The sequence below is a fragment of the Neltuma alba genome, unplaced genomic scaffold, assembly GCF_004799145.2.
Source record: "Neltuma alba isolate B1F8T4 unplaced genomic scaffold, ASM479914v2 tig00011202_pilon, whole genome shotgun sequence".
NCBI lineage: Eukaryota > Viridiplantae > Streptophyta > Magnoliopsida > Fabales > Fabaceae > Neltuma > Neltuma alba.
The window spans coordinates 359,689-377,561 of NW_021635926.1; the positions used below are offsets into that span (position 1 = coordinate 359,689).

General features: G+C 36.1%; 3 protein-coding genes across 3 annotated transcripts; 2 read left to right on the forward strand and 1 right to left on the reverse strand.

The window, feature by feature from the left end:
• The first annotated feature begins 447 nt into the window (after positions 1 to 447).
• Positions 448 to 2,028, forward strand: LOC114762242 (uncharacterized). Its single transcript, XM_028951706.1, has 5 exons — positions 448 to 597; positions 686 to 767; positions 850 to 965; positions 1,134 to 1,272; positions 1,915 to 2,028. The coding sequence occupies exons 2-5, from the start codon at positions 699 to 701 to the stop codon at positions 2,026 to 2,028; spliced, it is 438 nt and encodes a 145-aa protein (XP_028807539.1). The 5' UTR covers positions 448 to 597; positions 686 to 698.
• Positions 2,029 to 3,622: 1,594 nt separating this feature from the next.
• Positions 3,623 to 4,084, reverse strand: LOC114762243 (uncharacterized). The gene has a single exon (XM_028951707.1). It carries the CDS (start codon positions 4,082 to 4,084, stop codon positions 3,623 to 3,625), a length of 462 nt encoding a protein of 153 aa, XP_028807540.1.
• Positions 4,085 to 6,151: 2,067 nt separating this feature from the next.
• On the forward strand, positions 6,152 to 8,326 carry LOC114762244 (zinc finger BED domain-containing protein RICESLEEPER 1-like). Its single transcript, XM_028951708.1, has 3 exons — positions 6,152 to 6,325; positions 7,940 to 8,188; positions 8,283 to 8,326. Exons 1-3 carry the CDS (start codon positions 6,169 to 6,171, stop codon positions 8,324 to 8,326), a joined length of 450 nt encoding a protein of 149 aa, XP_028807541.1. The 5' UTR covers positions 6,152 to 6,168.
• Positions 8,327 to 17,873: the final 9,547 nt, after the last annotated feature.

Sequence of the window (17,873 nt, forward strand, 5' to 3'; positions counted from 1 at the left end):
TTTGTTTTTCTACTATTGCTTACTATTTTGAATTTTATTTCTATAGAAGATCAAAAAGACATATACTCGATTAGTGTCTATGTTGGGAGAGGAAATGATGGCCCTTCAGTCAAGACTAAGGGAGGGTAGTGGCAATGAAAGTGAAGAGGAGAAAGAAGAATCTGAAGCAGAAGAGGAAAAAGTTGAGAAAGGGAGTGATTCAGAGGATGAGGAAGAAGATGATAGAAACGAAGAAGAAGAATCTGAATCACAAGATTATAGAAATGAAGAAAAAGAGCAAGAAACTCAGTCAGAAAAGGAGATGGGTGGACAAGAATTACATGACGAAGAAAAAGAGAAGAGAAATGAGGACAAAGAAGATGAAGAAGACAATAAAAGAGAAGAAGAGGATGAAGAGGACAAAGAAGTGGATAAGGCCACCCAAGGGGAAGGGAACGAACATGTGAGGAAATCAACAAGGGTGATAAGTAAGGGGAAAGCTCTTAGGTCTCTATTTTTGGAAATTAAAAGCAAGGTTGGGAAAAAGAGAACAATTGATGACAGGCAAGCTTTATTTGCCATGTGTACAGCAAGGTGTAATGAAGAGGAGCAAAAGTAGTAAGTATTATGTTTTGGTGACCAATTTTGTATTATGTTACAGAATTTACTGAATTTACTAACTTGATAATTGTTTCATTTGTGTTAGATACTTTGTATTGATGTATGGATACTTCCTAACCCGTGGTGAGTTGCAATGTCTCCAATGTAGAAGATGGATAGACGACAGGGTGAGTCACATGTAGATAGTTAATATTACAATGAGTTATTTCATGCTAAGGAGTTGTAATTTCTTCGTATTAGCAATTTCAGTTTATGACTATAGTGACAAAGACATTCATTGGAGATCAAAAGGAAAAAGACGGCCGAGTCAACCACCATATATTTTCTGCAGATTTCATGCAGAAAATGGTGGCGAATCCTTTAAGGTGGAAATCAGAGGACCATGAAAGAGAAATATTACCTGAATATATTGGATACAGTATCAGGGATTGCGATTTCATTTTTGGTCCTACTCTATTTGAAGATCATTGGTTTTGTTATGTTTTCGAGGCAAAGACCATGACCTCCCACGCCCTTGACTCGTTGGTTGATAGCATCACATTCATGAGATTACAAGCCGAGGAAGAAGAAACAAAGAAGAAGGGGGGTGAGCAACAACATGATGTAAAGAAGAAGAAAAAGAGGACAAATAAAGGGCAGTTCGACCCCAAACAATTCATGGCAACACAAACTGTGAGTAGTTATTTACAGATTTTATACTTGTCAATGACTATATAATTGTCACTAGCAGTCTGCATAGTTGTCATTGTATGCTCTGGTAGTTGCCATTGGATGCTGTGTTAGTTGTCACTGGATGCTGTGTTACTTGTCACTAGATGATATATTAGTTGTTAGTTGTCACTGGATGATTTGTTACTTGTCACTGGATGATATATTAGTTGCCACTAGATGCCCTGTTAGTTGTCACTAGATGCTGTGTTAGTTGTCACCAGATGCTCTATTAGTTGTCACTAGATGCTATGCTAGTTGTCACTAGATGTTCTGTCCCTTGTCACTACATGCTGTGGTAGTTGTCACTGGATGCTGTGCTAGTTGTCACGGGATGCTCTGTTAGTTGTCACTAGATGCTGTGGTAGTTGTCATTGCATGCTCTGGTAGTTGTCACTGGATGCTTTGTTAATTGTCACTAGATGCTTTGTCCCTTGTTAGTGGATGGTGTGTTTTTTGTCACTATGTGCTCTGTCCTTTGTCACTAGATACTGTGTTACTTGTTATTGGATGCTCTGTCCCTTGTCACTGGATGCTCTGTGCCTTGTTACAGGATGCTGTGTTGTTGGTGATGCCTTTTCATTATGTGTGTGTGTTTTTTTCCAGATGAACTGTTTCCATTCGATGCTACGTGCTGTTAAGCCAAAATTGTTTGTCAACGAGGACAAAATTGACAATGAAGTGAAATGGGCTAAAGTCTATGTGCAGAATGATACATAAGTGTAGTTGTTCTGTTCAATTGTGTAATGTTGTTTTTGTTTACAATAACAATTGCAAGGTGCTAACATATTCAATTTACTTGGTAGTGATTCATGTGGAGTTCATGTTATCTCTTGGCTACAAGAGTGGGATGGCACCGTTCCGAATGATGCAGGATATACAATGTCACGATACTCTAATGATGAACTACAAGAGTTGAAGGTTAGCTGTTTGTGGTGGTTGGTTACCCATCCAAATAATGAATATGGGGGTGAAGTGATGTCGATGCTATCGGACTACAGCAAGACCAAGAAGAGGAGATAGAGTAGTCGATTAATTTTTTGTTCTCTTAGCCCATGATATGTGTTGTAAGATGATTAGCAAATAGGTCATTTTGTAACAAATCAAATTATGTTTATAATATTATTACCTTTGTCATCACATATTATAATACTAATTTGTTAGGGTTTTATTACATTTTTAATTATATTTCTATTTTATATGTGCAGAGATATTATGATTGGTTACCTTGCGTTTAAATTAACAACCTAAGTTATTTGAAATAACAACTAATATAACAGGAGTTAATGACAAGTGATATGAGAATTTCTTAACAAGTCACAGTGCTCTATTGACAAAGGACAATGTTCCCATAAACAAGTCACAGTGCTCCATTGACAAGTCTTAGCGCAACCATTGACAAGAGACAGTGTTGCCATTAACAAGTCACGGTACTCCATTGACAAGTCACAATGTTCTATTAACAGCGACCATTGACAAGGGACAGTGTTCTCACAAACAAGTCATAGTGCAACCATTGACAAGGGACAATGTTGACATTAACAAGTTACAGTGGTGTATTGACAAGTCACAGTGCCCCATTGACAAGTCATAGTGCAACCATTGACAAGGGACAGTGTTGCCATTAATAAGTCACAGTGCTCCATTGACAAGTCACTGGATAAACTATTGACAAGGGATAGTGTTGTCATTGACAAGCCACAGTGCTCCATTGACAAGACACGGTGCCCCATTGACATCTCATAGTGTGACCATTGACAAGGGATAGTATTCTCACAAACAAGTCACAGTGCTCCATTGACAAGTCACAGTGTTGTCATTTACAAGTCACAGAGCCACCATTGATAGGGGACAAGGGAGAGGTAGGTTTTTGACACTTCATTAATAATGATTATATATGACCATACAACCAAAATATAATATGACAGAGTGATTGTAAATATCATTTCATGGTAAAAAAGGTTGTTACTTGAATTCATGTTGTTGACAACTTACATCAGCAAATTCATTGATAAGTCATAGTGCAATGATTGACAAGTCATAACAAGTCTAGTGACAACGCAGGGTGTAGGTAATGACAACTAAAATGACAGTATAATGTAACATGCCAATTCATAGCCAACTTTCATTTACACCTTCATATACATGAAACTACACATATTTCACAACCCATCCCAAAAAAAACATAGGGGTTGCATGTAATAATGAAACTAACTAGTGCTGTGTATCCATTTACAAAAAATTTCCTTCACACCCATTTACAAAATATTCTCTTCACATCCATATACAAAAAATAGCTGACTTCAATATGTTCTTAGCTGGGATTTGGGTTTTTGCATGTCTTGGTAGTGTGTTCAGGCTCTTTGCATCTGCCACAATAATAAACCTTCTTATTTTGGAACTGAGATTCTATCCTATCAATCCTTGGCCTTCCTAGAGGCCTTTTGGTTATAGGTGGATGCAAGAATGTTTGGGTTAGCATATGACTCACAGTAGGTGTATCAGGCTGTGGGCAATCATGTGTTGCAATTGGCCTCATGCTATTTGCATATATTTTCTCCTGTGTGGACAACTTGTAAGAATCATCTACATAATCATACACACTACGGTGAACTAGTTTGATTGCCACACAAGCATGTGGACAAGGTATTCCACTCATTTGCCATGCCAAACATGTGCATCTGTGAGAAATCAGATCAACAGCAACATAGATGATGCGTCCCTCACGTATTGTCTGCACCGAAATATGGTCATCACCATAATATGTTGCCTCCATATACGCACCTCTTGCTATTTGTTCCGACAACTTTGATTCAATATTGGGTCCTACATCATTTTTTCAGCTTCTCATCCCCATTTTGCTAGCAACCATCTTCTTGGCCAACTTCTCTTGATGCTCTTGTATCAAAACCGACAAGGCGTGCTTCCTTTCTTTCAACATCCATGCATTAAAAGACTCAGCAAGATTATTGGTGATGTTATCCCATCTCTTAAAAGGAAATTTACTTTGCGCCCATCTATCCACATCCCCATGAGATTCAACCCATTGTGCTAATTGAGGACAAAACAATCTTAAATTTCCCATTGCAACATTAAACACATTATCATGCCTTGCATATGCAATTCCATCAAGTAAATTAAGTGCATTCTCCTTGTTATTTTCTAAGGTTCGTCTCACACCTCTATTGATTTTCACATACTGCGCACTATAATTTTCTTTCACATGTTGATAGCAAAAAGCATGTCTGTCACCATCAAATACTGCCCTGACAGCACCGATAATAGCATTACTCCGATCTGAGACAATTGTCACTTGTGCTGATTTGGTTATCTCTTTCAGATTCTGTAGATAGGGGTGAGCAAAACCGAACTGGAATCGAAAACCGAACCGAACCGAACTCAATTCGGTTATTTCGATTCGGTTATTTCGGTTATTATTTTTTTTTCGGTTATTTTATTCGGGTACTTCGGTTATCGGTGTTCGGTTCGGTGTCCTAAAAAATAATTCGGTTAGTACCGAAATAATCGAATTTGAAAGAATTTTTTTTTTAATATTTCTCTCCTGGTCAGCTGGTCTCCACTCTCCCTAGTCCCCACGGGCACGGCCCACCTCCTCTTATTATTTTCATTTCACTCCATTCTGTCCAGTCCAGTGATCCACTCCAATAGTCCACCAGTTCGTGACCCACACAACCCAAAGTTCAGCTCCGCCTCCAGTGCTCCACGACTCCACCTTCAGGGTTCAAGCTTCAGTTCACCAGTCCGTGACTCACTCAGTCGCTCCCTGCCTCCCTCTCTTCCAGTCTTCCAGACTCTCGAACTCCCATCTCCTCTCAGCTCCAGTGCTCCAGAGTCCACGGCTCCACCTTCACGGCCTCACGCTCACATCGTCATTCACAGTTTCACACTCACTCACTCAGTCGCTCCCTCTCTTCCAGACTCTCGAACTCCCATCTCCTCTCAACTCTTAAGCCCTAAGACTCACAGTCGCAGGTCAACAGTGGATTGTCTTCTCAACGGCTCCCTTTATCCTCGGAAGTTCTGATCTACACTCCTTGGGTTAGCCGTTGCCGTCGCCGTCGCAAGGTTCAGAGTTTCCCTTCATCGATCGGTCATCGCAGATCGTCACAATCTCCTGGAGCTGTGGAGCATCACATTACAGTCAGCCGGCCGCCACTCAACTCACTCTCGCCACCGGTTTTCATATAAGCTCGTAGAGTCGCCGTCACAAGGTTCTAGTTTACTGATTATATTGTGTTATTAATTAATTAATCAAGCATAGCTTTTGAAAATATGGTACCATCGATGTGCTTAAATAGTTAAATTATTGGGCTCCTCCTTGTGGTTCTGTCTTTGATTGCATACGGTTATCCTTGTAGTTGTGTCTTTGGCTACTGTATTGTTGGTTCCCTACTGCAATGACAAGAGATGTAATTATGTAAAGGCGTTTCTCTGCCTTTGGTACATTGAAATTTTGGTGACACAGCATTTTTTTTAATCGATGATTCAAATTTAGATGTTAAAATGGCAAAACCGAAACGTACAAAAGTTAGATGTTTAAATGGATGGGAAACAGTGGGGGAAAGGAGTGAGGGGAGAAGGGTCAACCGGTCAAGTCATGTTTAGTGTTAGGTGAATAAGCTCAAGCATGTTAAAACAAAAGAGAGGCTTCGATTTATTATTTCACGTTTGTCATCTCCTCTCAGTCTCATGTAGCCATCATGCACACAAGCCTTCAATTTATTATTTCATAACGGTTTGATGATGCAGTAGAGAAAATTCTGTAACATGTTCCACTTTGATGATGGTGTAACTAATATTTTTTTTTTAAAAAAATAGATGTCTTCTCATGGTGAAACTATGGGTGATGCTCAAGTTGGGGATGATGATACTACTCAAACAACCAAGCCTTCAATGCCTATAGCAAGTGGGACTACAAAAAGAAAAACCATGAAACCAAGATCAAAGGTTTGGGAGCATTTCACCAAATTTGTGAATGAGAGAGGTGAAACTAGAGGTAAGTGCAACTATTGTGAAAAAGATCTTGCATGTGATTCAAAAGCTAATGGAACTACTGCACTTAACAACCATTTGAATGCTTGTAAATTGAAGCCCCCTCCTGAAGAACTTGTGCAATCTCACTTGAACTTTAATGTAGATGACAAAATGGGTCTTACTAATTGGAAATTTGATCAAGATGCCATTAGGAAAGCCTTATCATGCATGATAATTACTAATGAATTACCTTTCAAGTTTGTTGATGGGGATGGGTTTAGGCAATTTATGGCAATTGCTCAACCTAGGTTTAAAATTCCATCAAGATGGACTGTTGCTCGTGATTGTTTTGGGATTTACATTGATGAAAAAGTTAAATTTAAAGACTATTTATTGCATAAGAGGCAAAGGGTTTGCCTCACCACTGACACTTGAACTTCTATTCAAAGAATCAATTATATGTGTGTTACTGCTCATTTTATAGATGATGCATGGACATTGAGAAAGAGGATTTTAAATTTCATTCCTATTTCTAGTCATAAGGGGAAGGATATTGGAATGGAAATGGAAAAATGTCTACTTGAATGGGGAATTGAAAGGGTGCTCACAATTACCATGGACAATGCTAGTTCTAATGATGTCATGGTTCAATATTTAGAACAAAAAATTGTGAATTGGGGTCACTCAATTATGAAATGTCAATTCTTGCATATGAGATGTGTTGCACACATAATCAATTTGATTGTTACTGATGGGTTGAAAGAAATAGGGAGTTCTGTGAAAAAAGTTAGAGAAGCTGTTCGTTTTATCAGACAATCACCCCTTAGGATGAGAAAGTTTAAAGAGAGTTGTGTGGATGAAAAGATTCAAAGTAAGCAAATCTTATGCTTAGATGTCCCTACTCGGTGGAACTCTACCTATTTGATGTTAGAGACTGCTCAAAAATTTGAGGCAGCCTTTAAAAGGTTTGAGGATAAAGATCCTTATTTTCGATTTGATCTTCAAGATGAAGAGGGGGTGCCTGAGTCTGATGATTGGAAGAATGTTAGGAGGATGATTATGATGTTGGGTCATTTTTATGAGCTTACTGTGCGGATATCTGGTTCTTTATTTGTAACATCTAATACTTTTTTCTGTGAAATTTATAAGCTATATCGGTTTTTGGATGAGTGGACAAAATGTGATGTTTGGGAGTTGGCTTCCATGGCAAACAGAATGAAAGAGAAATTTGATAAGTATTGGGGAGATCCTATGAAGATGAATCAACTTCTTTACATTGCTGCTGTTCTTGATTCTCGATATAAATTAGATTGGGTGCAATTTGCTCTGTGTAAAATGCACACAAGTGCAATTGGTACAAGTTTGGGGAAGCATGTTAAAGAGCTTTTAATTTCTTTGTATAATGAATACAAACACACTTTTTCCCCCTTAACCCAATCTGAAAAGGAGCCATTGCATAGCACACAAGATAATTGTGATGAAGATGATGATCCTGCTATGAAAGTTAGAAAATTGCTTGATATTGAGGAACAAGAGTTCATGAATGAGCGTCTTGGTGGAAGAACTAGCAGAACTGAGGTTGATATATATTTGAATGAAGAAATTGAGGTTAATAAAGATAATTTTGATATTTTAGGTTGGTGGAAGCTAAATGGTCCTAGATTTCCTATTCTTTCTCTAGTGGCAAGAGATGTTTTGGCTATTCCAATTTCTACGGTTGCATCAGAGTCTACATTCAGTACTGGAGGACGAGTTCTAGATTCATTTAGGAGCTCTTTAACTCCTAAAACTGTGCAATCTCTAATTTGTGCTCAAGATTGGCTTAGACGCTCAATTCAACATGTTGTAGAAGAAGGGAATGATGATATCCAAAAGATAGAACTTGGTAATATTTTATTTTTACTTAAAACATTATAAGAATAATATAATACTTGATTTATTATGATATATGAAGTCTAATTTTGTTTTTCTTTGTGTAGATTTGCAAAAAATTGCATTAGAGGCAACTGTTGATATACTATAGGTGCAACAAGGAAAAAACTTAAGAGTAAACAAATATTGTGCTTAATTTGTTTGTTTTTTCTTTAACTCTAAAGTTGTGCACTCTCTAATTTTCTTGTTTAATTGTAGCTGTTGGTGAATGTCTTCCTCCTCATATCAATGGTTTTTGCTCTCAGATGGTGGTTCTTCTTGTTCATTGAGAGTCATGAAGTGTGCGTTTTTGTCAGATCCTCAAGCACCTGCGCTGCGCCCATTTTCATATTCATGGCATGTTATGGTGTTTTCAAATTTCAAGGATATTAAATTTGTTGTTGGTTAATGTCTTTCTCAGATCGCTTGGGTTCATTTTCCTTCCAGCGTATGTACAATTTCGTGATGTTATGGTGTTGTTAAATTTGTTGTTGGTGTCTTGGTGAATGTTCAGATCGCTTGGGCCTTGGGTTCATTTTTTTTCAACCATATTTACAATTCTGTGGATGTTATGGACTTATGGTGTTTTTAGGATATTAAATTTGCAACTTGTCATTGACTTTTTAATAATTATTCTGTTTCACAATGTATGTAGTGTGTAATCTGATATATTTGATTTTGGTATTTAAAACTTTTATTATATCTTTCAAATATCCAAATTCTTTGTACAAAAAGAGCCTAAAAAATCATTATTTCTCACTATTTGGACTTCTTCTACATAATGGGCCGGAAATAGTACTTAGAAAAAAAAGCCCAATAAAGGGCCCAATAACCGAATAAGCCCACTAACCGAACCGAATATATTTCTGTTATTTCGGTTCGGTTAGTTCACTATGTTCGGTTTCGGTTCGGTTTCTTCATCGTGATCATTTCGGTTATTCGGTTATTTCGGTTATTGAGACTGACCGAACCGATTAACCGTTTGCTCTGCCCTATCTATAGATACCAAGTCCATTCATCATTTGTTTCTTCGCTAACAATACCATATGCTAAAGGAAACAACTTATTGTCTGCATCAAATGCACAAGCTGATAATAAAGTTCCTTTGTAAGGACCACTCAAATGACATCCATCTATATAAATAATTGGTATGCAACCTTCCACAAAGCCTTTAATTGAGCATCCGTATGCAATGAATAGCCTCTCAAATCGGTTGCTATCTACGCCTTCCCATCTTGCAACTGTGTCAGAATCAGTTTCTATTAGTCTCTTACACATCTAAGGGATTACCTTATAAGAATCTTCTACTCGACCATGTAATTCTATTATTGCTCTCTTCCTAACCCTATATGCTTGAGTATATTTCAATTGCACTCCATATTCTTTATACAAGTCCTTTCTAATTTCATTAGGACTCTTGTCAACATTACACCTCAAGTCATCAATCACAATTGAAGTAGCTAAATTTGACCTTCCTGAGTGAGGTACAATTAAGTTGTCCTGTGCATGATGAATGTGTTCACTTTTGTACGTTTTGATAGTTAAAAACTTAGTATCTTGATGTGCTCCCATTAAATATGTACCCATATACCATGGACAACTATTAACCTTGCACTTTACAATAATCTTTTGCTGATTATTCTTAATGAAAAGGTACGAAAACTTATGGCATAAGCTGTACTTGTATAATGTTTTTTGGAGAGTTGCGGCATTTGGAAATATTTGTCCTTCTCCAATAATCAAATCCTTCTATTTTGTGGAATTCATTTGTGGTGTAGGTGTTGGGATTATTTCAACAGCACAAGGAATTGATTGTGGCTCTCCAATCACATCAAATAAGGTAGGTGGAGACATAGACAATTCATTGACACCTCCAAATGATTGATCAATCCTGCAGAAAATGACAAGTCATGGTGCATGCATTGACAAGTTGGTAGTAATATAGTAACAACTGACATACTAAGAAATCACAATAACAGTTTTGTTAAACTATACTTACACATCTTGCTCCTCCATTGTATTATCCCTTGTTGCTTCTATGTGGTCCTCATTTTCATTTTCTTCGACATACACATGACCACTTTCTTCACTGAACTTTATCAAATGTTCCACCCCATCATCATCTACCAACTCCACAAAAGTTTTTTTATCAAACACAACTGATAATTTCAGAGGAAATGAGTTGCTTTCTTTTCCAGCAATTGATGATATAGTTTCTTTCAATTCTTCATAACTTGTGCCCTCCTTTACATTGGTTGTTCTTACACAACCTCCCACATATCTCATATTATCTTCTCCATTATTTATAAACTTTCCTCCTATGTGAACAAAACAAAATAGATGTTTTTCAGACGTACTCGCCATCAGTAACTTAAACCTGCATCAAGAAGCACGCAACTGTCATTGACAACTTAAGGAGTTACATTGACAAGTGTCGCGGAACATATTGACAACAATCGCAGCCTGATTGACAACACAATCTCATTTCGTGCTAAGGGTTTCTACCCTCACTAACCTTCATCTTTTTCTTCCTTTGCCACTAAACTAACGTCAGAACAGAGGAAAACCATGCAAAAACAACTCAAAAACAGAGCACCCATGATCATTCTACATACCCAACTTAAATCACAACACACAACAACCAAAAACCCAGCTTTTCCATTCATTAACTTCTGAATCCTAAACCAAAAACAAAAGCTTTGAAATACCAAAAGCAAAAATGATTTTTTGATTTCCCATTCCCAAACAAATGCACAATCTGTCAAAAAAGGTAGGAGAGGAGAGAAAAGAAAGTTTCACACCTCAAGATTTGTCATATTCCTTGCATTTATAGAAGCTTCAACATCTTCTTTACCCATGGAAATCCTCGCATTTACAAAAGCTTCACCATGATAATTTTGCATGGGAAATCCTCACCCAAATGAACTTCTCCCGTCTTTTTTTTTCTGATAGCAGGAGAAGGGCAAGAGAGTAATTTGCGCATTTTGAAAATTGCATCTAAGTCCCTTTGGGACTTCAAAATAATTATGAGATTTCAGGAGACCTATTTGATGTATTTTCTTCTCCATGGGACCTCAATGTCATTTTCCCAATACATAAATATATAAGCTTCTCGCTAATTCCGAATCAGTGGAATATGGATCTGTTTTTAGAAGGCCAATTTTATGTTGGAATATTTTTAAAATGAAGAGATGTGTGTTTGAAAAGTCATATCCTTATATAAATTTATTAAATTAATAAATTTATATGAGGCGTTATGTCTTCATATAAATTAATAAATTTATTTGAAGGGTTATGTCTTCATATAAATTAATATATTTATATGAAGGTTAATGTAGGCAGTTAAAATATTAAATGACCCTGCATACTAAATACATTGTATTTAATAAAGGGTTATGTAAGAAGTTAAAACATTAAATGAATCTACATACCAAATTCATTGTATTTATTTAAATTATGTTGGTTAATGAACCAACATGCAGTTGTGACCTTTTATTTAATAAGGTTTTATTCCAAAAGATATCTCTTCAAGGCATCATTCTATGATCTATATAAACCTCCACCTTCACTTCATTTGAGAGATATACAACACAACACAACACAAACACTAAGATCAAACTCATTACTTTTATCTTTGAGTACACGCAGAGATAGAGTCAAATTATCACTTTGTAAAAGCCATTGTTGTCTTTGCTTGAATTTGGAAGTGCAATCCATATTCAAGGGTCTTCATTGTATCCTGAAGGAAATTCATCGGTCAACCCAACTTGCATCCTCAAAGATAGGATTAGGTGGGGGTAAATTAAGCCTAAAGGAAAGTGCTGTCCACGCCTTGAAAACATCATGTACCGCTTTCTTCTTCATCTCTTTTTCTTGTACTCTTCAGAGAACCATTCCCGCCAACATTTTATACACACGCAAATCTGATATAGTCACCATGCCAAAATAATCAACATGTTGTTATAATTAAGCTAACCACTACTTCGTCTCTAAAATATAAAGAAAATAAAAACTGAATTAACTGTTACATAACAATCTTCCTAATAAAGAATTCAAAACTAACTGAATTGACTTTTTCCCGTAGTACAAGCATTATGAACACTGTTTAGCCCATTAAAATCCTCAAACTAGCTTGGGACTTCTTCACGGTTTCCATGTCCTCTTTAGGAAAAGTGGAACATCGTAGTGTATATATAATACAGTGTCAGTATCGATATTAACACAACATATGCCCTAGATTTTTAGATTGGAGGCCATAATGGAAGAGTATAACTAGACAAAGAGAAGAATCAATTAAGCCACAAACTATAATTAATTATAATCATGATTTCACAGATAAAGAATATATGACAAGACGCTAGCAAAAGAAAATAATTGAAATTTTGTTAAAAATAATAATAATGCAAATTAGTAAGTGGACGCCATGATTAAAATGATGCGAGTCGGTGAGTTTTAATTCATTAGAGCAATATGATACGACGAGGCTCGTCCAACTACCGACTGGGCAAAACGAAGGATTTGTAATGCATACGAAACAATTAAATTATGAAGGCTGAGCTGTAGTTGTAATATTAACTAATCACTGGCAAATAGAACAGTGCCCAGTGTTCATCTTTGAATACGGATGCGGTGGGCAGATAAACTATAAAGAAAACAGAGAACTAATTATTACTTATATATAGTGTTAGTAAGTTAATCAATATAAAAGTTCCGCAGATTTTCTATGGTTCTTTTGTAACTTTCTAATTTAGAGAAAGCAGCCGAATCACAATCACAAGTATTAATTAAAAGGAAAATGCAAACATTTTGTCGCAGGCCAGCATGCAACTTCCGACAATGCTGATCCTGATGTCCTTTGAGTGAGACTGGAATTTTGGTAATATCCCCACGTTGAAACATGCTTGTCGGATAGGCACGCAAGGAGCTGAAGTTGATTTCTTCAGAATCAAGTCAAGGAATCCTCAATTACCCTTATCTCTCCCATTCTTACATTAAAAAAGTTTAGTTCAAAATTAAGTACTACCTTTGGTTCTTAATATAAGACATCAATTGACTTTTATTTTAGTTCTAAATATAAGATCCCATTTCATTTTGTCTTTTATATTTATCTATTTTTTTTTCCAATATAGTTTTTCTAATAATAATAGTTCTAACTAATAAATTTGGTTAGTAAGGATATTTTAGAAAAACAAGATCTATTTATTACAAATAACTAACTCAACTTATTTCTTTAATTTACTCAAATTAGTCAATTAGCTCTTATATTTAGGACCGGAGCTAGTATATTCTTACATTTGATAACAGGTTTTTAACATTATCCTTAAATTTATTAAATTAAGTTATTAGCCTTTCATGTTAACCTCTCCACTTTCTTGGTACATCAATGAAGGAAAAAAGACAACAAATTAAAGGACATTAGGGAAACATAAATGACTGGGACAAATGGGACATGTCCTTGTAAGTTCTTTCTGAAAAATATTCTAACATATATTAAGGACCAGGTGGTTAAAAGTTTTTTTTTTTTTTTTAATGTTTTGCCCGTCCCTTCATGTGCGTCGCCCATGCTTTGATACGAAAAGAATAGGATTTTGATTGAAAAATTTAAGATAATGAATTTAAGAAATTTGATGTAGTTATTTTTCATTTGGGAATGACAAGCCAGTGAGCTACATTTTTTTTTTTTGGGTACATACAGTGAGCTACATTTAATTAAACTAAGGAAAAACCGGATTATGAGTAATGGGCCCATGAGATATATGAGAGCCCATTTAATTTGAGCTCAAAAAGACTTCTGTTAGGATGAAAAACCCCTTCCATCGGGCCCACTTCACTTATAAACACACACACACGCACGCATATTAATATAAACATCCTTCTCAATGTAAAGCCCAAATATTTGCAGAAGTTGCTTTTTTTGCGGGTGTCAGCTGTCCCTCGTCAGCTGCGCAGATACCCCTTAATTTTAAGACTTCTTTCAAATATTTTTTTTAGTTTCTTTTTATTATTAGATTTTATATAAAATTGATATTTTGATATCTTATTTATAAAAAATGATTTAGTTTTCAATTTTGTTATGATTTTTTCTGAGATTTACTATTCTAAGTTAAAAAAAAACTGAATATTAAAATTTTAAAAATCATAAGAAATTGAAAATTAAATATTTTTGAAAGGAGGTATGCAGCTAATTAACCCAGACTCGCATGCCATTGAAGAGTCTCTTCCATTATAAATTAACAAGATGGTATGTTCGAGAAATGGCAACCTTTGATCGAAGACGATGAACCTCCAGTTTCATTACTCTCCCATATTTCTTCTTCTGTTCATAATTCATTCATCCTTTTGTGCTACATCCACCCATATTCCTCTTGATAGTCACTTCATTAGCTTGCGGTTTTCTTCCAATAATATTGCTCATTTTCATCGTACTTTTGTTCCTGATTCTCAACATCCTTCTGTTAGATTTGATTCTGAACATTCTACCATTAATTCTTCTAGAACCTTGTCCCCCATTCATCAATCTGCATAAAAACTTTAACAATCTCAACTTCTTACGGCTTCAACATCAACCACAAGGACTGGTATTTCATCCGACTTTACTTTCATCCTCTTTCAGTAATATTAGTTTCAGTCTCGTTCACTGTTGTCACCGGAAGCTATATCCTCCTTGATCGCTTTAGCTTTTAACACTTCTAAACGCAATAGTGCTTACTTGTTCAGGGAGTTCGTGATTGATGTCAATACTGACACTTTAACCCTCACTTTATTCCCTCTAGAGACTCCGATGTTGAATTTGTGAATGCCATTGAGGTTGTTTCTGTCCCGCATGAGATATTCTCTTTTAATCATACCTTATCTTTTCCAACATTCAAAGATACTGCTCTTGAAACCTTGTACCGCTTGAACATGCATGGGAGGCCACTCCTTAGTCCCTTCACAAAACGGCACTCTTTTCAGAGTTTGGGAAGAGGACGATAAATATCTCCAGCCTAACCTTTTAGCGTCAAATGTGTCAGTGAACCCGTTCTCCACGAAGTCTTCATCCAACGATTTCGTGTCTTGCGAGGTAGCACCTTCCCGCAGATGTTTATGCCACAGCAAAAGCCTTGAAATATATTTCAAGCAAGTCCAATTTGACTTGGGTCTTCCCAGTCGATCCAAATTTTAAATACATTCTGAGGATGCATTTCCGCGATATAATTAGCGAGTCCAGAAACAGCTTGTATCTCAATGTGTGCTTAAACTCCGAGGTTGAGTCGAAAAATCTGAATCTATCAGCCTTTACCTATGATGTTGGTGTTCCATACGTTATCGACCATGTCACCAATAATACTTCTAAAGAAGATTCAGATAAACTGAGTGTTTCAGTGGAAGCTAGTGGCCTTCAGCAGAGCTTTAATGCTATTTTGAACAGCATAGAGATTATGAAGATAAGCAACGACGTGTGAAGCTTGGATGGGCTTTCCTCAGTTGACGACATATTTAAGAAGTCGAATTTAAAAATTCCAAAAGTAGCAGTCTTCTAGAGCATTTATTATTGGGGCGCTCGTGGGTGTTTTATACTTCTGTCGTCGTTCCATAAGAGCGGACAAGTCCAACGGAACTTTCTAAACCGACGGTGGAAGTCTTAGAATATTGACGTTCCAAGACATTCAAGAAGCAACCGACAATTTCAAAGAGAAAAATCATATTGGCATTGGTGGGTTTGGGAAGGTGGTCCTGGGACACCTCAAAGATGGTACGAAGATTGCGACCAAAAGAGCAAATCCTCGATCCAAAAAAGGCATTGCTGAATTCCAGAACGAGATCAAATCAGGACCCACTTTCAGTGATGAGCACTCTAAGCTCGTTACATCATCTGCCAAACTGGACGATAAGTAAAGGAGAAAATGATGAGTCGTCGTCACTAGAAGAGATAATAGACCCAGGTCTGATAGGGAAGGCGAAAGACGAATCTGTGAAGGAAGTTTGGGAAGTGGCTAAGATGTGTTTGGAAGAGCAAAGTATCAATAGGCCAACAATGGGATGCGTCATGTTCTGCTTAGAGGCTGCTCTCCACTTGCAAGGAGGCGAAGATACCAAGTAATGGTCGGTGAAGAAATTAGATAGTTTCAGTTTCAAATGTAATTGTGTATACGATGGATTATATTGATTGGTGTGACGTTCATGTATGTGTGTATAGAAACACGGTGCAATAGCTAGGTAACATATGGTTTCTGAAGTTTGAGGGCGGGCTTTGTGATAGGGTTAGTTGTTTATTGAATCCTAGTTAGTTGGCATCCACTTCATTTACCTTTTATTATTTTAATAAAATTTCAATGATTTTCGTTCCTAACCATATATTTTCCAGCTGGCTTTCGCATGTATATTTTCCAACTGGCTTTCGCATGTATACTCATCTCAATCTATTTATAAGGTCTTTTAGCATGTTTCACACAGATTAAATTTTTTTTTAAAATTACATTAACTTTTTGTTAAAATACAACAATTTTCTAAATTTACTTCTATTTAATATATGCACCTTTAAAAAAATTAATTATCTATACTGTGAAAAAGCAGAAGAGAGCACACTTTCTATAAGATAAGGACTAATTAATTGGAGAGGGAACGAATTGGTGGGTGCGAGGAAATGGAAAGAGAATGATGTAAACAAGAAACGAAGTATGAAGAGAGGATATTTGGAAAGGATTGGGCAATGGTAAGAGAAAGAAGTAATTGATGAGGAGAGAAATTAGGGGGAAATTAAGGGAAAAAATCACTTGTCTTGTGGCCCAATGGCATTAAAGTTTTCTTCTAAGTAAGAGGTTGCAGAGGTTCAATCCGCTTGTAATTTTTGACTGTTAATACCCTCTCTTTAATTAAAAAATAACTCTTACATTTAAAAAAAATATTTAAGAGGATAAGAGGAGGAACTGAGCAATCCATGAGAACGAAGTATACATGGAGAGGATGAATATAAAAACCCTTCCCACTCTTCAACTAATTTTATTTAAAAATAGCTTCCAAATCAAAATTTTAATTTAAAAAACATTTATATAATAATTTCTTTGCTAGTTGGCACAAGAAATATGGTTTACATGGAGATCGGAGACGCACATGTATAATGTGTATATGTACAGAAATACAAAAAAGGCACATGTATAATGTATATATGTATAGATATACAAAAAAGGCATACGTAACTAATGAGGGTTGAGTTTAGTAAAAAAAGTTAATCTTTTATAATATGACAAACCAATATTTGAATTTTCGTTGAGAGATATGCTGACATTCAATACCAAATAATGCTTTAAATTATATTATCTCAAATAAGAGGATACTTATGTATAAAAACAAAAAAGAAGGCACATATACTGAAATACAGAAATACACACAAACTTACGTATATGCGTGCGTGTGACTTGTTATTAGAAACTGATGGGCCCCTAGGCTAAGGGGGTGTTTGGATAATCTCAAAAATACTTTTGAAAAATACTTTTTTGTAAATCAAAATAAAACTTCTTTACACATTTATTTCATATATTGTAAAAATACTTTTAAAATTATAGTTTTGCTTCTCCCAAACGCCCGAGCATGGAATGAGTAAGGACAATTAATTAATTACATATTCTCCAAACGCATTGAGTTGTCTTCTTTTCTTCCTCGGAAGTGGAATTCGTTGA